Source organism: Paramisgurnus dabryanus, chromosome 23 (genome assembly GCF_030506205.2).
Source record: "Paramisgurnus dabryanus chromosome 23, PD_genome_1.1, whole genome shotgun sequence".
NCBI lineage: Eukaryota > Metazoa > Chordata > Actinopteri > Cypriniformes > Cobitidae > Paramisgurnus > Paramisgurnus dabryanus.
Window position 1 is genome coordinate 16,058,968 of NC_133359.1, and position 18,609 is coordinate 16,077,576.

The 18,609-nt window shown below is 38.3% G+C and overlaps 1 protein-coding gene across 1 annotated transcript in view; it reads left to right on the forward strand.

Annotated features, from left to right (window-relative positions):
* Positions 1-1,283: 1,283 nt before the first annotated feature.
* zcchc14 (zinc finger, CCHC domain containing 14) overlaps positions 1,284-18,609 on the forward strand; it is a 50,582-nt gene continuing 33,256 nt past the window's right edge. The window contains exons 1-2 of the mRNA XM_065271497.2: positions 1,284-2,673; positions 10,739-10,865. Of these exons, the coding sequence (XP_065127569.2) occupies positions 2,053-2,673; positions 10,739-10,865 (748 nt within the window). The 5' untranslated portion in view covers positions 1,284-2,052. The remainder of the gene's footprint in view (positions 2,674-10,738; positions 10,866-18,609) is intronic.

The following is an 18,609-nucleotide window of genomic DNA, read 5'->3' on the forward strand; positions in this document are numbered from 1 at the left end:
ACAACAACAAAAAAAACGGCGCAGATTACCCTCAGAAGACCTTTGTTTATCATCGTGGAGCCGTTTGGAGTTATTTTGTGAAGGATAAATGCACATTTTTTTGGACTTGAAGGATGTGGACCCCTTAATTTTACATTTGATTAACTGAAATGTAAGACATTTTTAAAGTAACTGAAAATGTGTTCGTCTGAAAAATGATGGACATATGCATCTCGGACGGCATCTGGGTGAAAAAATCATGGGTTTAATATAATTTTTGGCCAAACTATCCCTTTAAAGTATAAAGGCTGTTATTGACATTTTAGACAAATTAGTTTTTCCTAACTTTTTTAGCTTTTGTGCATTTCTATAACTTGGTGGATAAACTAACCTTATTTTTTATTTTTATCTAAATCCCCTCAACCTGTTGTGATATTTTTAAAGCATTTTCTGTGTGCTCAAAGTGAGAGCTTATTGCTCCCTCTAGTGTTAATTTATTAACATTTACTGTTCAGTAGCCAAGCAAGCCAGAAATTATAAAATGCTAACGTTAAGTCGTCAACCAACCACACTTATGTATGATCCTAATAATTGTTGTTTTTCTATATTTATAATGTCAATTTAAGATACAGAGTACAGTAATGCTATATATATATATATATATATATATATATATATATATATATATATATATATATTTTAACCATTGTCATAAACTCATATTAAATATGATTCTAGTGGAATATGTCTTTTTTGTGTGTGAGTTAAATCTAAAAAACACATTTGGTTTAAATAAATAAATAAAACAACTTGCATGTGGTACTGAGGAAAATCAATGAAAAAATACAACAGCTTCTTTAATTTTTCATATAAAGAAAAGTAGGACAGAAAAATAGGAAAGTTTACATGAAAATATCATCCCTTTAGATTGGGTGACGATATGTATACAGCTCCATCCTTGATTGAGAGCTCTGGGACGATTGGCGCCATCATCGGGAAAGTTGACGTAATGAAATGACTAAACCAGAGATTTCTTGAGCAAATGGCATACTCGTGCCTACAGCTACTACCCCCACAATACTACACGTTTTTTATAAAACTTAAACTAGTTCCACCATATGCGTAAAGGTCAAATATTAACTGTAAAGTAAATGTACCGCACGCTTCAGTATCATACAGTATTATACTGTACACATCAAATATGACTGTAAGATATGAGAATGGCAATTTGGCCAATCAGAGCGCAGATTATGATTACTGACAACCCGCTTGTCCAATAACAATTGCGCATGGGAGGGGTTTACGTGAAGTTCGGGATAGCGAACAACAGTCAGTTTGCCTCGACTTCACGACAGGATAATGATAGGTAACGAAACCGCTGATTAATTCACTCGCGCCTAACGCTTTGTGTGCGAATAGGAGCCGTGGATAAAGTGTCACCTTTTGGAAACCATTAAAACCCGCTACTCTTTAACGTCCGACGTAGGAATACGCCGTCCAATCTGGCAGTCAAACTGTTACAAATGGGGAGTTTTCCACATGAAACGAGTGTTGACTTTCGCTGGTGCAATGCCGAGCAGGACAGATCGGCGCAATGGAGTCTGTGAGATGTGAAACAGGGGTCTTTATTGATGTTTTGTAATCTGGACTGTATTTAATAACTGGCTGACGTGGGATCGTGCAGAGGGGGGCTGGCGGAAAAAGAAGAGACATGGGCTTGCTGAGGGGCTGCGCCGCCGCGCGTCTAGGATTAACTTACTGTAAACACACTTTATTTCTTCAATAAGTTTCTCCTTAAACCATTTACTCCTAACCGCTTTAATAATATAATGCAACCGTTTGTGTATAAATCGCGAAGGAAACGTTGGGATTTGTGTAAGTTAGAGTTTGTTATTGTAGCGGTTTTCTTGAGACGCTCAAGCTGACCACTGCTTACACGTTTATGGATGTTTACGTCTGTAAATAGTTTTAAAGTTTTTAAAGTCTCGATCTTGTCATCACTCCGACATTTTGGTGTATTAATTCTTTTTTCATATCCTCTATTTATGTGGCTTATAAAGAGTACTGCTTAAAATGGTTGAGAATAGGTGTTTTGTTCAAAGAGAGGATGTTTACCGCTGGTTCTCGGTGCTGAGTTCGGCACATAGGGCTGAATTCCTTTGTGGCCTTTTGGACCTGTGCGTGCCCATCGAGCTGCGCTTCCTCGGTTCGTGTTTGGAGGACCTGGCCCGAAAAGACTACCACTCCCTGAGGGATGCTGAAATCAAAGCCAACAACCCGGCCGACCTCGCCAACCTTACCAACATCACGGATGAGGTCGTAAGGAGCAAATTGCTTGTCTCCCTCGCGCTCCTCAGCTCTGACAACCGCGTGGCGGCGGGAGTTTTGTTTCGGACGCTCACTCACATTGACACCATCATCAATAATTACGGCCTGCAGCTTAACGATGGACAGACAGGGGAGCAGTTTTTGCTCCTCTTCACCATGGCCTCCAACCACCCCGCCTTTAGTTTTCATCAGAAGCAGGTGCTGAGGCAGGAGTTGACGCAGATCCACGAGATCCTACAAGTGACAGTTGGTGAGGCGCCGTCGACGTCACACGGAGGCGGGGCCAGTGGCCTCGCGACCTCGACCTTTCCTTCATACATCACCACCTTCAACTCTTGCCAGACCGGATGTCCGTGCTGCACAAAGGTGAGATGAATTCAGAGAGGTTAAAAAAGAAAGTCTGTCATACTTTCACCTCATGTTTACCCCCACAAAAAGAGACATTATAAAGATCTTTTTTAGAGTAGCTGTTTCAGTCAAATTAAAGGCCCACTGAAGCAGCTTAAAATGTTTGATACATTGATATAGTTGTCACTAGAGACCCAGGTCCTTCCTGAGCAGGTTCAGGTCTAAAAGTTTAAGGTGTGCCTCGGACACAGGTCGGGTATAATATTAGTGGTCTCAGGTAATTGTCATTGAGCCAGACCTGTCAATCAGTTCTGAATGCACGCTGCATTACCTTGGTGTCAGATAACAAATGAAAATAATGGAACAGCGGGCCAAATGGGTTTCCTACTGTCTAAGGGGTGTGTTCGGGGATGCAGAGAGGGTCTTTCTTAAAAAAATAAAAGATTTATGTACGTTGAGTTCGGGTAAAATGTATTTGGGGGCATTTTGGGTTGGGTACATTTTTTTGAACCCAAGAAGACCTCTAGTTGTCACTCAAATAGTAAAGGAGGGTGGGACGTATTGGTTGCCCCACCCCTTTTTAAAATAGCCAGTAATAGCTGTGTTTCGTTTTGGTAAGCTGCGTCCTCTGTAGGTCACTTCCGAAGGCTGCATACTTTAGAATGCTGTCTCATTTTGAAAAGCAAGTAGGACACTCCGAATGCGACCTTCGAATGCAACCTTATTTCACGGGAATGCATGAGATGTATCCTTTGCTGCTGCAAATAACCCACAATTCCTCAAGTTGCTGCGAACAGTGTAATTTCTCAACGTCATTACCATGGGACTGCACTATGTACTCTACTATGTTATACATTTTAGAATGGTTGTATCATCTCAAATGCAGCGCTTAGTTGTTTTTACTAATGGTTTGAGCAGTTTCCTAGACGAGACCAAATGACGTCCATCGCATAACACAAAGACAGTCAATTAAAATGAAAATTTTACATATGACTTTTGATGTCAGTTTAACTTGTTTTGCCCAACATCCCCACAGATAAGCTTTGCTTTAACATTGCCTTCTCTCTTCCACTACGTCTTTAAAACTGCGACTGTTGAGCGCACCCTGTGAGATTTAAATGCTTAAAAGGGAACTAGTTTTTGGATAATTTTGAAGGGATACTAGTTTACCGAAAAATTTAAATTCTTTCACCGTTTACACATCCTCAAGAATCTTCTTGTGAATGGTGTCCCTGATCTGTTTGGTTACAAACAATTTTTGGGTGTACTATTAAAGCTAACATATTTATACCAAAAGCAAAAAACTTTAGTTTTGATTTCATGTAGAATTCAGAGTCGATGTAAGATCTAAGAACCAAGGATGCCTCATGGCAGATCAGTGATGCAACATGTTTTTGCAAGTCACATGACCGATCTTGTTGCTGCAAGTTAACATTTGCAAAAGTGCAAATAAGAGTCACACTCTGTGGTGGAGAGGAAGATTTTCAGAGAATAATAAGTGAAATTTTGGTTTCTTGTTGTTCAGACCAGATTTATTTCTTCACAGTACTCCAATATTATTGAAATCAGTGACTGCTGATTTTTTTATAAACAGTAACAGTAAAGTCTTACAAGACATGAGGATGAGCAAATTATGACAGATGATAGAACTTTATTGGTGTGTAAAATGTAATGTGTACCAAATGTATCTAATTTGTTATTTAACACATTATTATCCAAAGCACCAATCATGTTTTCTACTTCATCCCTTGCTGAGTTTGAACCTACAATATTTTGTTACTAGCTCAAATCTTTTAACCATCAGCCCACATCACCCCAAGATATAAAGGTCAGTTCAGATTTATTCAAAAACACCTTTGGGGAGATTCCAAGGGCAACAGTAATAATCTGGGGTCAGCTGGCACAAAAAAACATTTCAGCTCTGAGATCTTACAAGTATTTGTCATTTATTGGATCTGTTTTCCTGGGGGTCCTAAGTCCAGGAGCACTTCAAAAGAATCAATGATGACTTTTACGACGACTGGCACTGTACACTTTCTCAAACCCAACGTGTAATTAAATGTAAGAAATGTGTAATTATGCTGTAAACCAAAAAATGTCATTTTGTCAGCAAACAAGCTTGTGAAAACAGTGACATAGCATTACATTTAAGATAACATACAATAACAAAAACATTTCAACATTAATTTGCTGTATGTTGGTGCAATTTATATTCACCGCATGACTGCATGACCTCATGATATCTTTTACACATCTTTATGTCTACGCAAGCAGCACAATGTGCCTCTGTTGCAAGTGTGAGACCCATGCTAGATTTTTTTATATTTTGAGGTAATAGTTAGCTAGAAAAAAACATAAACATATGGCACATTGCAATAGAAACCTGATTAAGGGGCCTAACAGTGGCAGCTCGTGACTGCTCATCTGAGGGGCGCAAATTCAAAATAAGTGTTCGTGTGTGATGTGTGTTGCTCTTGTTTTCAAAATATGTGTTTGTTGCGTCATGTGAACCATGTGCATCACGTGTTTTGTCAAAATAAGTGCCTGCTGCACATGCGTCAAAACTGTTTAAGATAAAAGAGACGCTCACGTTCACAAAATACACGCAAGACACTCCCTTAACAGTAAACTCTGATTACGCATAAGATTAGGTAAGTATCTGGCAAACGCGAGCGTCTTTTTTTATCATAAACCCTTTAGACGCGTCTGCAGCAGACATGTGAGGCACATAGGTTCCCTTGACTCGCAGAACACATATTTTGAAATTACGAACCACACAAATGACGGGCTAGATACATGTTGTGACGAACTTCGCATCGAGCGCCCTCAAAAAAAGAATTCACCGGCCACCACTGGGGCCTAAACTATATCCGAATGTACTTAGTCTGTAGGAAATGTGTCCTTGCTAGCCATTTGTGCATTCAGTTATTTTGTAACCATAGTTTAGTATTAAAATTAGGGATGCACCGATTCCGAGATACAATTACTTAGAAGGACATCTACCAATACCGATATATACCCACAGTTTCGTTTTTTACTCCTTGTTTCAAATTATTATGTCATGAAATTTAAGAAATCCATAGCATACGAACTGCAATTCAGTTGTCATTGTTGGTGCATTTTTGATGAGTTTAATGGTTGATAGTGGGAAAAAATGCTATTATCAGCTGATTTCAATTTTAGGCCAATTTATTGGTGCATCCCTGATTAAAATACTTGCTATTAGGGGTGCAAACAAATATAGATACATGTGAGTACCATGATATTTTTGTTTGACTATATTGTATCAATAAATATTTTAAAAATAGTTGTTTTGTTTGAAGTTTACATCCCGACCACTAGATAGCATTCTTCTTATCTCTGAACTTAAACAGTGACAGCTGTTCAGTAACAGCTATCCTAAAAGAATATTCTACTATATTCCTAAAATAGGAATTACCCAGATGTATCGCATCGCTCTATAGTATCAGAAGCCCTGTACCGTGATGCGCACCATAATGTTAGATTCTTGCCAATACACAACCCTACCTGCTATGTTACACTCTAAAAATGTTGGGTTGTTTCTTTCTATCTAAGCCTTGGTAAAATGTGGACAAACCCAACCTTTGAATACAATTTTAACTCTGCATGGTTGGGTCAGATTTGGAAATTTTTCATGTTAAATTAACCTAAGAGTTGGGTTAGTCCATATTTTACCCAACCAGTGGTCAAAACACCCCAGCCTTTTTTTTTTTTTGCTTGCGTGATAACTGTAATTGCAAACATGAAAAGTCATTTTGCAGTAGGTCTATGTGACTGTAAATCCAGGCAGTACTAGTCATTGTTTATATTGGTTTATATTGGTGCGCAGTCCAAAACACACACAATGAATAAGATAAAACTTTTTCTTCTGAAACCGTCTACTGTAGATTAGACACCAATTCAACTTGAATCTCATTGAATATCAGGCAGTCGGCAAAACCTCTCTCTAGTGGAATAAAAGAGTCAGATAGTCTGTAGTTTGACCCAATGTTATTGCGTTCTCAGATCAAAAAATCAGACTGCACAGACCTGGGCTCGTGAAATACACACATGCTGTCGAAATGTATGTTTGGGGGGGAAGCGGAAAGTACCAACTGAGGGCAGAAGGAGGTTCTATTTAGTGATTTGTTGGTTTTGGCTTTCATGTAGTATAGCTCAGCACATTTCTTCACGCTTAAATCAGCCCTCTGTGTAACTCGTATGTGATTCATCCGGAGGAACTGACTTCAGACACTTTTAAGAGACCCGTGACGAAAAACGTAAACAAAAACAAGCACTCTTTTGTTGTGAATGTATCGTGAGTGCAGTAAAGCCGACCATGGGGGCAAATGTGATACATGCGTTTACACGACTTAAGAGCAAACATTTTGTTTCCTGTGATGTAAAGTTTCATGTTGACTGTAAAGTGACATAAAAATCAAAATGGTTACAACAAAAAACTTTTTGAGGTCTTGTTTTTCTGTAAGGAACAGATTTGCTTGACTATAACTTTCAAGGATAATTTGTGCTATGATCTGTGCCTCAGCTGAGACTCCAGCAGAAGCTTTTTAAGAGAGGAAGTGAGGATATTTGGCAGTGTGGGATGTGGATGTGGCAGCATCGACTGTACAGCGCTCTTAATTGGTTTCAGAGTCGGGCTTTACTAACTGCTGTGCTTAGCATATGCGGTACTGGCCTACTTTTAAGAGCACTGCTTCGTTGAGCTGGAGGTGTGGCCTGAGAGATTAAAGGGGCAGGGCTGAAATCATTAACCTTTCTAACTACCAGTCAGAATTATTTAGTGATTTGCAATCAGATTAGATGATCAAATCAACAAAGGAAAGCAGTTTCACATTTATATATATATATATAGTATATATAGTGAAACTGCTTTCCTTTGTTGATGTGTATATATATATATATATTATTTTTTTGATTAATAAATAAATTTTCTTGTGACAAACAACATGGAAATACAGAACTAAAAAAATGACATAACGGCACATGTGCTGAAGTTGGCCTCATTAGCAAGATGACTAATTATAGCACAGTCATCATTGTCTTACCAGGAAGTCCATGACTCATATTTTTTGTTTGAGTCTAAAGCAACTGTCTCAGTGGTTCTTTAACTGTTTTTTTCTATAGGATCTAAAGAACTGGTTCGCAACTGGTTTTGCTTTAGGATCTAAAGCACTGGTTCTCAACTGGTTTTGCTTTAGGATCTAAAGCACTGGTTCTCAACTGGTTTTACTTTAGGATCTAAAGCACTGGTTCTCAATTGGTTTTGCTATAGGATCTAAAGCACTTGTTCTCAACTGGTTTTACTTTAGGATCTAAAGCACTGGTTCTCAACTGGTTTTGCTTTAGAATCTAAATGTCAGGGATGGGGAAGACAGAACCCAAGTGCAGACAGCTCTCAACCAAAAGACTTTTATTATATAACAAAAACTCCCTCGAGGGGGTAAACAAGACAAGAATTAAATAAAAGACAGGGCAAAAACAAGACAAGGACTCCTGACGATGACACACAATGATCCAGCACAAGACAGCAGACAGAATGGCATTAAATAGGGGAGAACTAAACTAGGGAACAATAACAAACAGGTGAAGGGAATTAACTAATCAAGACTTAACAAGGAAACAGGAGGGTAAGGTTAAGACTAAAGACAGGAGAGCACGTGCTACACATAACACACGTCACGTGACTCTCCACACAAAACAAGACAACAGTGAGGGCTGCCATGACCCTGTCACATGAAACAAATAAAAGACATACATGGCTGACAGGACCATGACAGTAAAGCATTGGTTCTCAAACTGGGGACCGGGGCCCCCAGGGGGGCCGCGAGATGGTGCTAGGGGGGCCCCAGTTTTATGACATTTTATAAAATACATTAATTTATCATGAATTTTGTGTAATTAAACAAAAAAATAAGGCTACTAACCAACAGCACTACTTTGTATAATTTTATGTTTTGTTTAATTAAAATGTTAAAGGAATAGTCTACTCATTTTCAATATTAAACTATGTTATTACCTTAACTAAGAAGAGTTGATACATCCCTCTATCATCTTAGTGCGTGCACGTAAGCGCTGGAGCGCGCTGCGACACTTCAATAGCATTTAGCTTAGCCCCATTCATTCAATGGTACCACTCAGAGATAAAGTTAGAAGTGACCAAACACATCAACGTTTTTCCTATTTAAGACAAGTAGTTATACGAGCAAGTTTGGTGGTACAAAATAAAACGTAGCGCTTTTCTAAGCGGATTTAAAAGAGGAACTATATTGTATGGCGGAACAGCACTTTTGGGAGTACTTCAACTCGCCTGAAAAATCCGCTCCCCTTCTCCCTCTCTTAATGGGAAAGGGCGAGTGTTACTGCGCCGAGTCGAAGTACTTCCAAAAGTGCTGTTCCGCCATACAATATAATTCCTCTTTTAAATCCGCTTAGAAAAGCGCTAAGTTTTATTTTGTACCACCAAGCGCTTACGTGCACGCACTAAGATGATAGAGGGATGTATCAACTCTTCTTAGTAAAGGTAATAAAATATTTTAATATTGAAAATGAGTAGACTATTCCTTTAAGTTTGAGAACTGCTTTTCTTCATAAATTTTCTTTGGGGGGCCGCGAAGGAATGCACCGTACACAAGGGGGGCCGCACGCTGAAAAAGTTTGAGAACCACTGATCTAAAGCACTGGTTCTCAACTGGTTTTGCTTTAGGATCTACAGCATTGGTTTTCCACTGGTTTTGATTTAGGGTCTTTTGCTGTAGGATCAAAATCACTGACTCACAACTGGTTTTCATTTAGGGTCTGAAACACCAACTCTTAACTGTTTTGTTTTTTTTTTTTGAGAAAGCTGCATTTACATGGGATTTGGAGATTTGTCAGGTTTCTCGCAGGCAGTGATGTCACCGCCTATAGGACGTATAGTCATTCAAAGAGCTGGCGGGAAATCTGTCTTAAGCTATACTGTTGTATATCTTCTCATGTCTGCAGAAACTGTAAATGTAACATGAGCTTTCAATGTCACAGTTTCATTGCCAACTGCATAAGTAGAGTGCAGACTTTTTGTGTTGCCTTATGCTTACTTCCATTTGTGACGTTTTAACTTTTACATAAAAGACATGCACACACATTAACAAAATAGCGAGACAGTAACGTGGAACGGCAAATTTGGGGTAATGAGCAAAAAAGAACCTGTGCTTTTTTTTTTTTTTGCTTTAGCTCCCCTAGAGTTAAACATTTGATTTTACCGTTTTGGAATTTATTCAACCAATCTCCGGGTCTGGCGGGACCACTTTTAGCATAGTTTAGCATAATCTATTGAATCCGACCATTAGCATTGCGCAAAAAATGACCAGAGTTTTGATATTTTATTAATAATATTGTGCAGTGCCTGAAAATATTCCTCTGCTATTAAAAGTTACCAAGGGACCATTTTCAGGCACTTCCGTTGTAATATCACTGTGCCTGCTGCAGCCATGGTACAGCAGCAAAGTCCTTGATTATTACGCTGGAATCAGTCTTAGTTCATGTTGTAACTACAGAAAAGTCAAGTTTTAAATAGGAAAAATATCGAAACTCTTTGGTATTCATGCTAATGGTCTAATCAGATTCAATGGATTATGCTAAGCTATGCTAAAAGTGGTACCGCCAGACCCGGAGATCAGCTGAAGGGATTCCAAAATGGTAAAAATCAAATGTTTAACTTTAGGGGAGCTGGAAAATTTACCTATTTTCAAAAAAAGGCATTTATAGACTTTCCCTGATAAAAGAAAACTGGTTTATGTGTTTACATACTGTGCATGTAAACACACTCATTATGTGCGTTCCCTGGGATTGAACCATGACCTTAACACTACCAGTTGAGTTACAGAAAAAATCATAAAAGGCTGTTAAAAGTACTTTTAGATGGATTATAGTATAGCGCATCACACCACATGATGTGCCAACTACCAAAATACAGAATAAACCAACACTAAATCCTGGCATAATCAATAGCCCAAGGGACAGCTTTGACAGTCCGCCTATGTATGTTTAATCCTGACCTGTGTTTGACCTTTGACCTCATTTCCAGACCGTGCAACGGGAAGTATCAGGAAGTCGGACAGATGAAGGTTTGGGTCCTGAGATCATTCCCCCTAGTCCATCGCTCTTGTGCCAGGAGATGCCACTCAAAGCGCACCCCGGAAAACCCAGCAAAGGTGAGTTTCAGAACTTTAGGCTTCCTATAAATCCAGGCCCTGTATGCACACTATGAGGATGTATGCAGGACAGGGTCAAAGGTCTTTCAGCTAAGCATTTTTAAAAACAATGCTGAAAATGCAAGAGCAATAGAGATCACCGCATGTCAGCTTTAGAAAGCAACATGCAAACACATAAGCTGAAACAAGAGCGCACACGCTGAAATCTTTGCGAGCAAAGTGTCATTCATGTGAGACAGCTGGTGGAAAATATTGCCTACCCTTACAGTAGGTCTTTTCCAACTGACCGGATAAGTTATAAGTAATCAGAGCAACAGTTAGATCAGTCAACTAGATGTTTGCCAACAGAAAGAGTTGGTAATCTAAAAACGATGTAGCTAGCCAGATTTTGACCTAAACATTTTCAATGGTAAATTGTGACGTTGTTTTTAAATGAGCAGTCAAAAGAAACATTTGTGATATCTAAAAGTAGCACAAGGGAGGTTTTTGCATATTTGGTTAAAAATCAACCTTGTAAGAGGAATCAGACTTACATTTATCCACTTATATGGCATTCAGGCCATATATTTTTGAACACACAAACTTTGTGCTGCTAATGCAATGCTCTACCAATTGAGCTACAAGAACACATACGGCGCTTTTCCATTGCATAGTACCCCACGTGTTGGGTCGGGTCAGCTTTTGGGGGCTTTTCCACTGGGTACAATACATTGTACACTAAACCTTTTTTAGTACCAACCCGATTGGGCTTCCAAGCAAGCTGAGCTGATACTAAAACGTGACGCGAAAATACTGTAGATCACCGATTGGTCTGAGAGAATCGTCACTACCAGCCTCAAAGCTAAGCACAAGATTAGCTTTATCTTCGTGCTTGCGCATCTGCCATCTGTGCTTTGTTGTAAGTTCCCAAACTCCCCTTTAGCGGTGAAAAACATCCACATGCTGAGAAACAAGAACAACATACCTGTGTTTTCCCTGCAGTTTGTGGCAGCACATTAGCATGTAACGTTATGCACTGCATTTTTGCGACTGACGCCATCTATTTGTGGTGGTCAATTTTGATTTTGTGGCGAACTAATAAATAAATGAATGTATGCGAAACATGCATTCCAATGATGCTCGCTCCCATTGGATGATGTCACAGCAATAGGCAGCGCACATATATCGACACACCTATAATCCCTCCCACTCTGAAGTGATACTAAACTGAATGGAAAAGCGAACCAAGCCAAAGTAAGGGGAGCTGACACGACCTGACCCGTGGGGTACCATGCAATGGAAAAGCACCATTATAGTATGCCTCTATGGTTTGATGGGGTCTTTGAATGTAGATGTATGAGTTCCTTCTTTTAACAGTAGTGGACTCTGCACTTTATATAAACTTTAGGCTGGTTTTAGTGTCTTATCAAAGCCAGACATTGCGTAAAGTTTGCATTCTTAACTTGCCGGTGAGAAATTTGAGAAAAGGCGAGTTTGCATTTGAGGAAAACTCTTGACCAGGCACATTTCCAGAGTTCATTTGTTGATTGTAGTTTTCTATTTTTAATTCTGGGAATATTAGGGACACAGCCTGCTATATTTTCAGAAACAATACACATGTGTGCATGTTCACACAAGTGTTGTTGAGTCACACACTGTGTGTAGCAGAATGTGTATTTTTGGATCTGTTTTGCATTGATGTTGGCTCAGTCAGCGATTATACCAGATGTCATGTTCGCACACAAGGGAATCCACAAACTTGGAGTAGTTTGGCCTTTATTTGGAAATGTGTGCATGCCAGAGTACAGTACAAATAAAATGGTATTATTTGAATAATTTATATATAAATATTCAAATATTTATACATTCATATGCATAATATATTTAAATTATATTAATATATTTATTGATGCATTTCGCACTCACTACATCTACATTACTAGAATGTTCTGGGGTGTTGTTAGATGGTAACTTAAGTCCTAAATCAAGAGAGATCGTATTGCCTAACCAAGCACAACTATATACACTCACCTAAAAGATTATTTTATTTTATTATTTTATTACTGCATTGATTCAACAAGGTGCTGAAAGCAATCTTTAGAAATGTTGGCCCATATTGATAGGATAGCATCTTGCAGTTGATGGAGATTTGTGGGATGCACGTCCAGGGCTCCCGTTCCACCACATCCCAAAGATGCTCTATTAGGTTGAGATCTGGTGACTGGCTCTAGGTGAAGGTAGAAGCGCAGATTTTTTTTAAACAGTCTAATTTATGTTGTTTAATGGTAGCATAGTGTCGGTTTCAGTGAATATGATCCAAAAATATCTTGCAGACCGCAGCTTTACATGGATTTTACTAACTTAAAGAATTATTGCATCATTAAACAAGTATTGTTTTTTAGGAGATCTAATCCTAAGAACGATTTCTTATTTCCTGATTTCCTATTTCTGTGACCTCATGGTCGACAACTCCACAGACCCTAAGATCTCATTTGATAAAAGCTCTGCACATCATACATTTTAACAGCTAAAATGAAATCGATAATGATCAATTTACCTCAGATCATTAAATTATAAAAAACAAGAACTTTCAAACTCAAAACATAATGACATGCAACTCACAATAAATATTAAATATTGGGCACGAGTCACTAAGTGTGTTTTTATTAATGTTCAATTGTTTAATTTATTAATTTGGTTATGTACTTAGCTATTTTCTCTAAGAAGATCCCAGTGAAAACACGTATTGATAACAAGCTTGTAATGCACTCTAAGGGCTCTATCTTACATCCTGCGCAATGCGCGACGCAAGTGTATTTTGCTAGTTTCCACCCTGCGCAATTATCATTTTCACTTTTAGCGCCATGTTGTTTAAATAGCAAATGCATTTGCGCCCCCTTTTGTGCCCATGGGCGTTCTGGTCTGAAAACGAGGTGTGTTCAGGTGCATTGTTGGCGCGTTGCTATTTATAGGCAACTAAAATAGACTAAGCCATTGACCAACTAAAACCTGGTCTAAAGTCTAAAGTCAATGGCGCAATATGTTTTTTGTTATTTAAAGAGCGCATTTGTAATATGCGCCTATAAACTGGACGACAACGCGAGTTTGCTTATCACATACATGAATGCACAGCAGCACAAAACGCTTTTAAATATGAAAGATTAAAGGATTGAATGTAAAAGATTATTATTGAGTCTCTTGGACATAAATGAGGACCGATTATGAGACGTTAGAAGGCGTACCGTAAATAAAAAGCCTGGTAAGTAAATAAATGCTTTGCTTTAAACAAATGCATTTGTTTTTAAATGTTTTTTTTAAAATGCTACCTCACAGATTTATTGTATATGATGACTCTGTGGATATGATGAGATGAGAAAATTTTAAGTAATGCTTTAAAAAAAACTTGTGACGCTGTCCAAGTGCTGAAACGTGCGGAGAGCCGTTTGTAAATTCTTTATCTCCTGTTTGTTACAAATAAAATATTTTTAGAGTACAAACCTTTTCTTACATACTTGTAAATAATTTTTTGATGATATTGGATAGCCATACACTTAAAGCAATTAAAAGCCTGCTTTTTTACTTCCATGACTAAAAGAAAACGGGTTTTAAAGGTTTTAATAAAAAATATAAATTTCAATACAAGTGAAAAACAACACAATTATTTAACATTAATTTTAAACTGGGCATCTTCTTCCTCCGCTTAGTTTTTCAGTTTACAAAGTCCGTCATCTAAATAGGGATTAGACATAGCGCCAGCGCAACTGGCTTTTAAAGGGGATGAGTGTTATGGTGGGGGAAAACAGGCAAATGGATCCCAGTGCGGATAACAGAAAATGTTTATTTAACAGATAATGAATGTAAACAGACAATGGCACGTCTGGGCGCAAAGGCCACTCCGAGGCAGACGGCTGGGGCGAGGAGCACACACAGACACTGGGGAGACAAGCCACACACGTTCGGGCTCCGGCCAGACAAACGAACGGTGGGAGAGAGTATAGTACAACAGTTAATTAAATCCACTACACCACAAAATGTTCCACTGCTTACTGACGGGGTAAATGATCCTCTGAGATGAACCCATGCCGCGGTGCATACACCAGCCAAGCTGGACCGCGGCTGCAGACCCTGAATGGGTACGCTGGACAACGCCCAGCCAACTGGCAGTCGGAGCTGAGGAGGAGAGCAGAGCAGTGGACAACTTGGCAGATAGCACTGCAGTCCTTAAACAGGAAGATGGAGAAAACAGTCTCTATAACAGTCAGCGATCACCGAAACAGTATCTAGAGCAGGGGTCGGCAAGTAACTTTGGCCGCGGGCCAATATTTTTTTTAGCCAGTAGATGGCGGGCCAACTGCTGTTGGCACACTTGCGTCTTATTTTGAATTAGCCTAGTATAGGCTATCTGATCTTTTGTCAAGAAACATTGTCTTTATTTCCTATTTAAAATACGAAAGACGGCATTAAAAATGGCTAAAAACATGGTTATGGGTCTGTGTATCATTCGTTCAATCGTTTTTTAAATTAAAAACAAAAATGAAAAAATTAACCACCACGGGTTTTCTGATTGTGTGCTCAGATAAAAAAATAATTACTGGATTAGACAATTTTTTTATTTAACACCTTTATAGGCATAATATATAAATGAAATCATTTTAAACAGATCAAGTACTATTAGTGGTAACATTACAGGCATTTATGCTCTCATGAAAGACTCTTACAGTCCGACTTTTGAACTGTATTCCTTTTTTTATTAATATTTATCCGGGACACACACATACACACCTAAGGTTTAAGGAGGTCTCCGCTTTTTGTCCAGCTCCGACAAGGTTCTATTCAGTAAACCGCTTAAAATACACTCTGTGTTGTGTTCACCCGCTTTATTTCCCGACCTGACGGGTCCGCAAAACTTAACGTTAGATCTCGTTCCCAGAATCTCAAATTCAATGTCTCTAACGAAAAAAGAGAGATGAAGTAGCCTATAACAATTATAAATGTTATACAAAAATTGTGTTCGTGCCAATATAAATATTATTTTAACATTGTATTGTTAGCAGAGAAAAAATGTCACAGAAAAAATAATGAAATATAAATAATAAATTAAATAGGACAAAGCCTCTCACTCAAACCGAAACCATTGGTTGCAGAGTTGCTGTTCAAACAAATTGCTGAAAATCCTCCTTTGCCAAATTTATTTTTAAAAGGAGGTAAAGATCAAAGAACTATGCGTTAGGAAAATTAATAATGGCTTTATTTTAATAGACATGTAAAACCATATTTTGGCTGATTACTTTCATTTTTTAACGAATTTACCTGCCCATTTAGTCTTAATAATTAACGGTAAATAACTTGACTTGCTGTCGAAGCTAAGGTCGGGCTCGAGCCCCAAGTTCAAGTAACAGAACAGAACAGTAGATTCCTTAAAAACCTACGTTAAAAGTGTAATAGTTAAAATATAACTGGAGTAAAAGAGTTTATTTTATCATATTTTTGTGTAGTGGTTTCTAAATGCCTGCAATTACTTTTCAGTAATTTGCAATGTCACGGAGTTTAACGTCTTCACGCGTGACGCATTGACATGATTTACGAGGTAAACTTGCAAATGATTCATGAAGTCAAACCTCTGCAATTATTTGATTGATTGTGTTTTAGAAGTATGTTCAAAATCTAATGACAGTTATGATCGCGGATGCGCTGGTAGAGAAAGAGAACGAGAAAGAGCGGCCGGTTAAGATTAAACTAGCTATTATACGCATTTTTTTCAGGACATTCTTGCGAGCCGGTGGCAACTTGTCCACAACGCAAATATTTTTTTATCAGGTAATACATATTATTTGTCAGTGTGTTATACGCGAATAAATAATAATGAAAAAAGTTCAAAAGTCGGACTGTAAGCGAATGAGACTTACCGGAAAGGTTTCTATTCAAACCCTTATTAAAACCCTTATTAAAATGTAATCTGTTAGTACCTGATCTTTTTAAATTTATTTCATTGGTATATGTCTGCTAAGGTGTTCAATTAAAATTTGTCCGAACCCGTTTTCATTCATTTTTGTTATTTTTGATCTGAGCGCACATTCAGAAAACGAGTCGTTTGATTTTAGTTCAGGAAATAAATAATAGAAAAACAAGTCGTTTTTCTTTCTTTCTTTTTTTGGTTTTGATTTGAAAAAACGAATGAAGGAATGATACACGGGGCCATTTTTGTAGACTGTTATTTTAAAATAAAAAAGTGTGATTAAAAAAAAAAAAAAACGGATTTCAAATTAATCCGACGGGCCAGAAAATATTACTGGCGGGCCACTTTTGGCCCGCGGGCCGCCTGTTGCCGACCCCTGATCTAGAGAATGACTCCTGGGCAGCAGAGAGCACAGAATAAGGGAAACAATAAATGAACAAACTAGACGTATCAAAAGCACACAACAAGACAGGACTAGAAACTAGCAAAGCTAGTGGCTGGCGAGTACATACACAGTACTGACATTGACAAACGAACTTGCAAAGACACACTAGACACACAGGGATTAAATACACAGATCAGACGAGAGGATAACAAGCAACAGGTGAGGAAGACGAGAGGAGGCAATCACACTGAACAGGAACACCTGTGAGGGAAGCACACGTGAACATGTAAAACACATACAAACACAAGACAACCACAGTACCAACAAGACAAAACCATAAATATATTTATATATATATAAACATATATAAATATATATATATGCATGAACACTAGACTAAACAAGACATAAAAACAAAGACTGGAAAATGCAAGGGAGCGGGGAAAAATAACACACAATGACAAGAGAATACAAGGGAGCGGGGAAAAGTCACAAGACACGGGAAAAACGTGGTCTGATATGACAATACCAAAACCACGTTCTCCCACACAAAACATTGTACTGTCAGGACCCTGCCATACACAACTAGATATAATACTAAACCAGATTATGGCAGAGTCCTCACAATGAGAGCTGAGACTCTCATTGGTTTATTGCACATTACGCCCAAAATACTCCCATTACTCATAAAAAAAATAAATAGGACCAACCCTTTTCGACCATGCGCTCGGCGCACAAACAATTTTTCCCGTTGTTAAATTAGCAAAAGTGGATTCGGACACGCCCATTTAGACGTTGCGCTGTGCGCTTTAGACAATGCGCTTAGATCGTTAAAATAGGGCCCTAAGTCACTGTGGATTAAAGCATCTGCCAAATGCATAAATGTGACCCTCGACCACAAAACCAGTCACAAGGTTAAATTTGTTGAAATTGAAATTTATGCATCATCTCAAAGTTGAATAAATAAGTTTTCCATTGATGTTTATTGACAATATTTGGCCAAGATACAACTACTTAAAAAATAAAATCTGGAATTTGAGAGTGAAATTATGTAGTATTGGCAATTGATCCAAATATACCCGTGCGACTTAAGACATATATAAACGTAAATTACTTGTCAATGGAATCATGTCTGGTTGGACACATTGTAAGGCTCAGCATTTAACATAATATTTAACGAAGACATGGTCAGCCCTGGTAACAGAGGTCGAATAGGACCCTGTCCATTGCATTTCTATTCATAACATAATGAAAAAAATAAAGGGTTTTACATGCAGTGAGTGTATTGGAGTCACTACTCATACTAATGGAGTGCTGTCCGACTAGACCGACACAGTTAGAGACAGACTCTTGTTGTTTTGTCGGCTGGTAATTTAATGCTTCTCCACAGCATTACCTCATAGGCTTCACTGCATGCCTTCAGC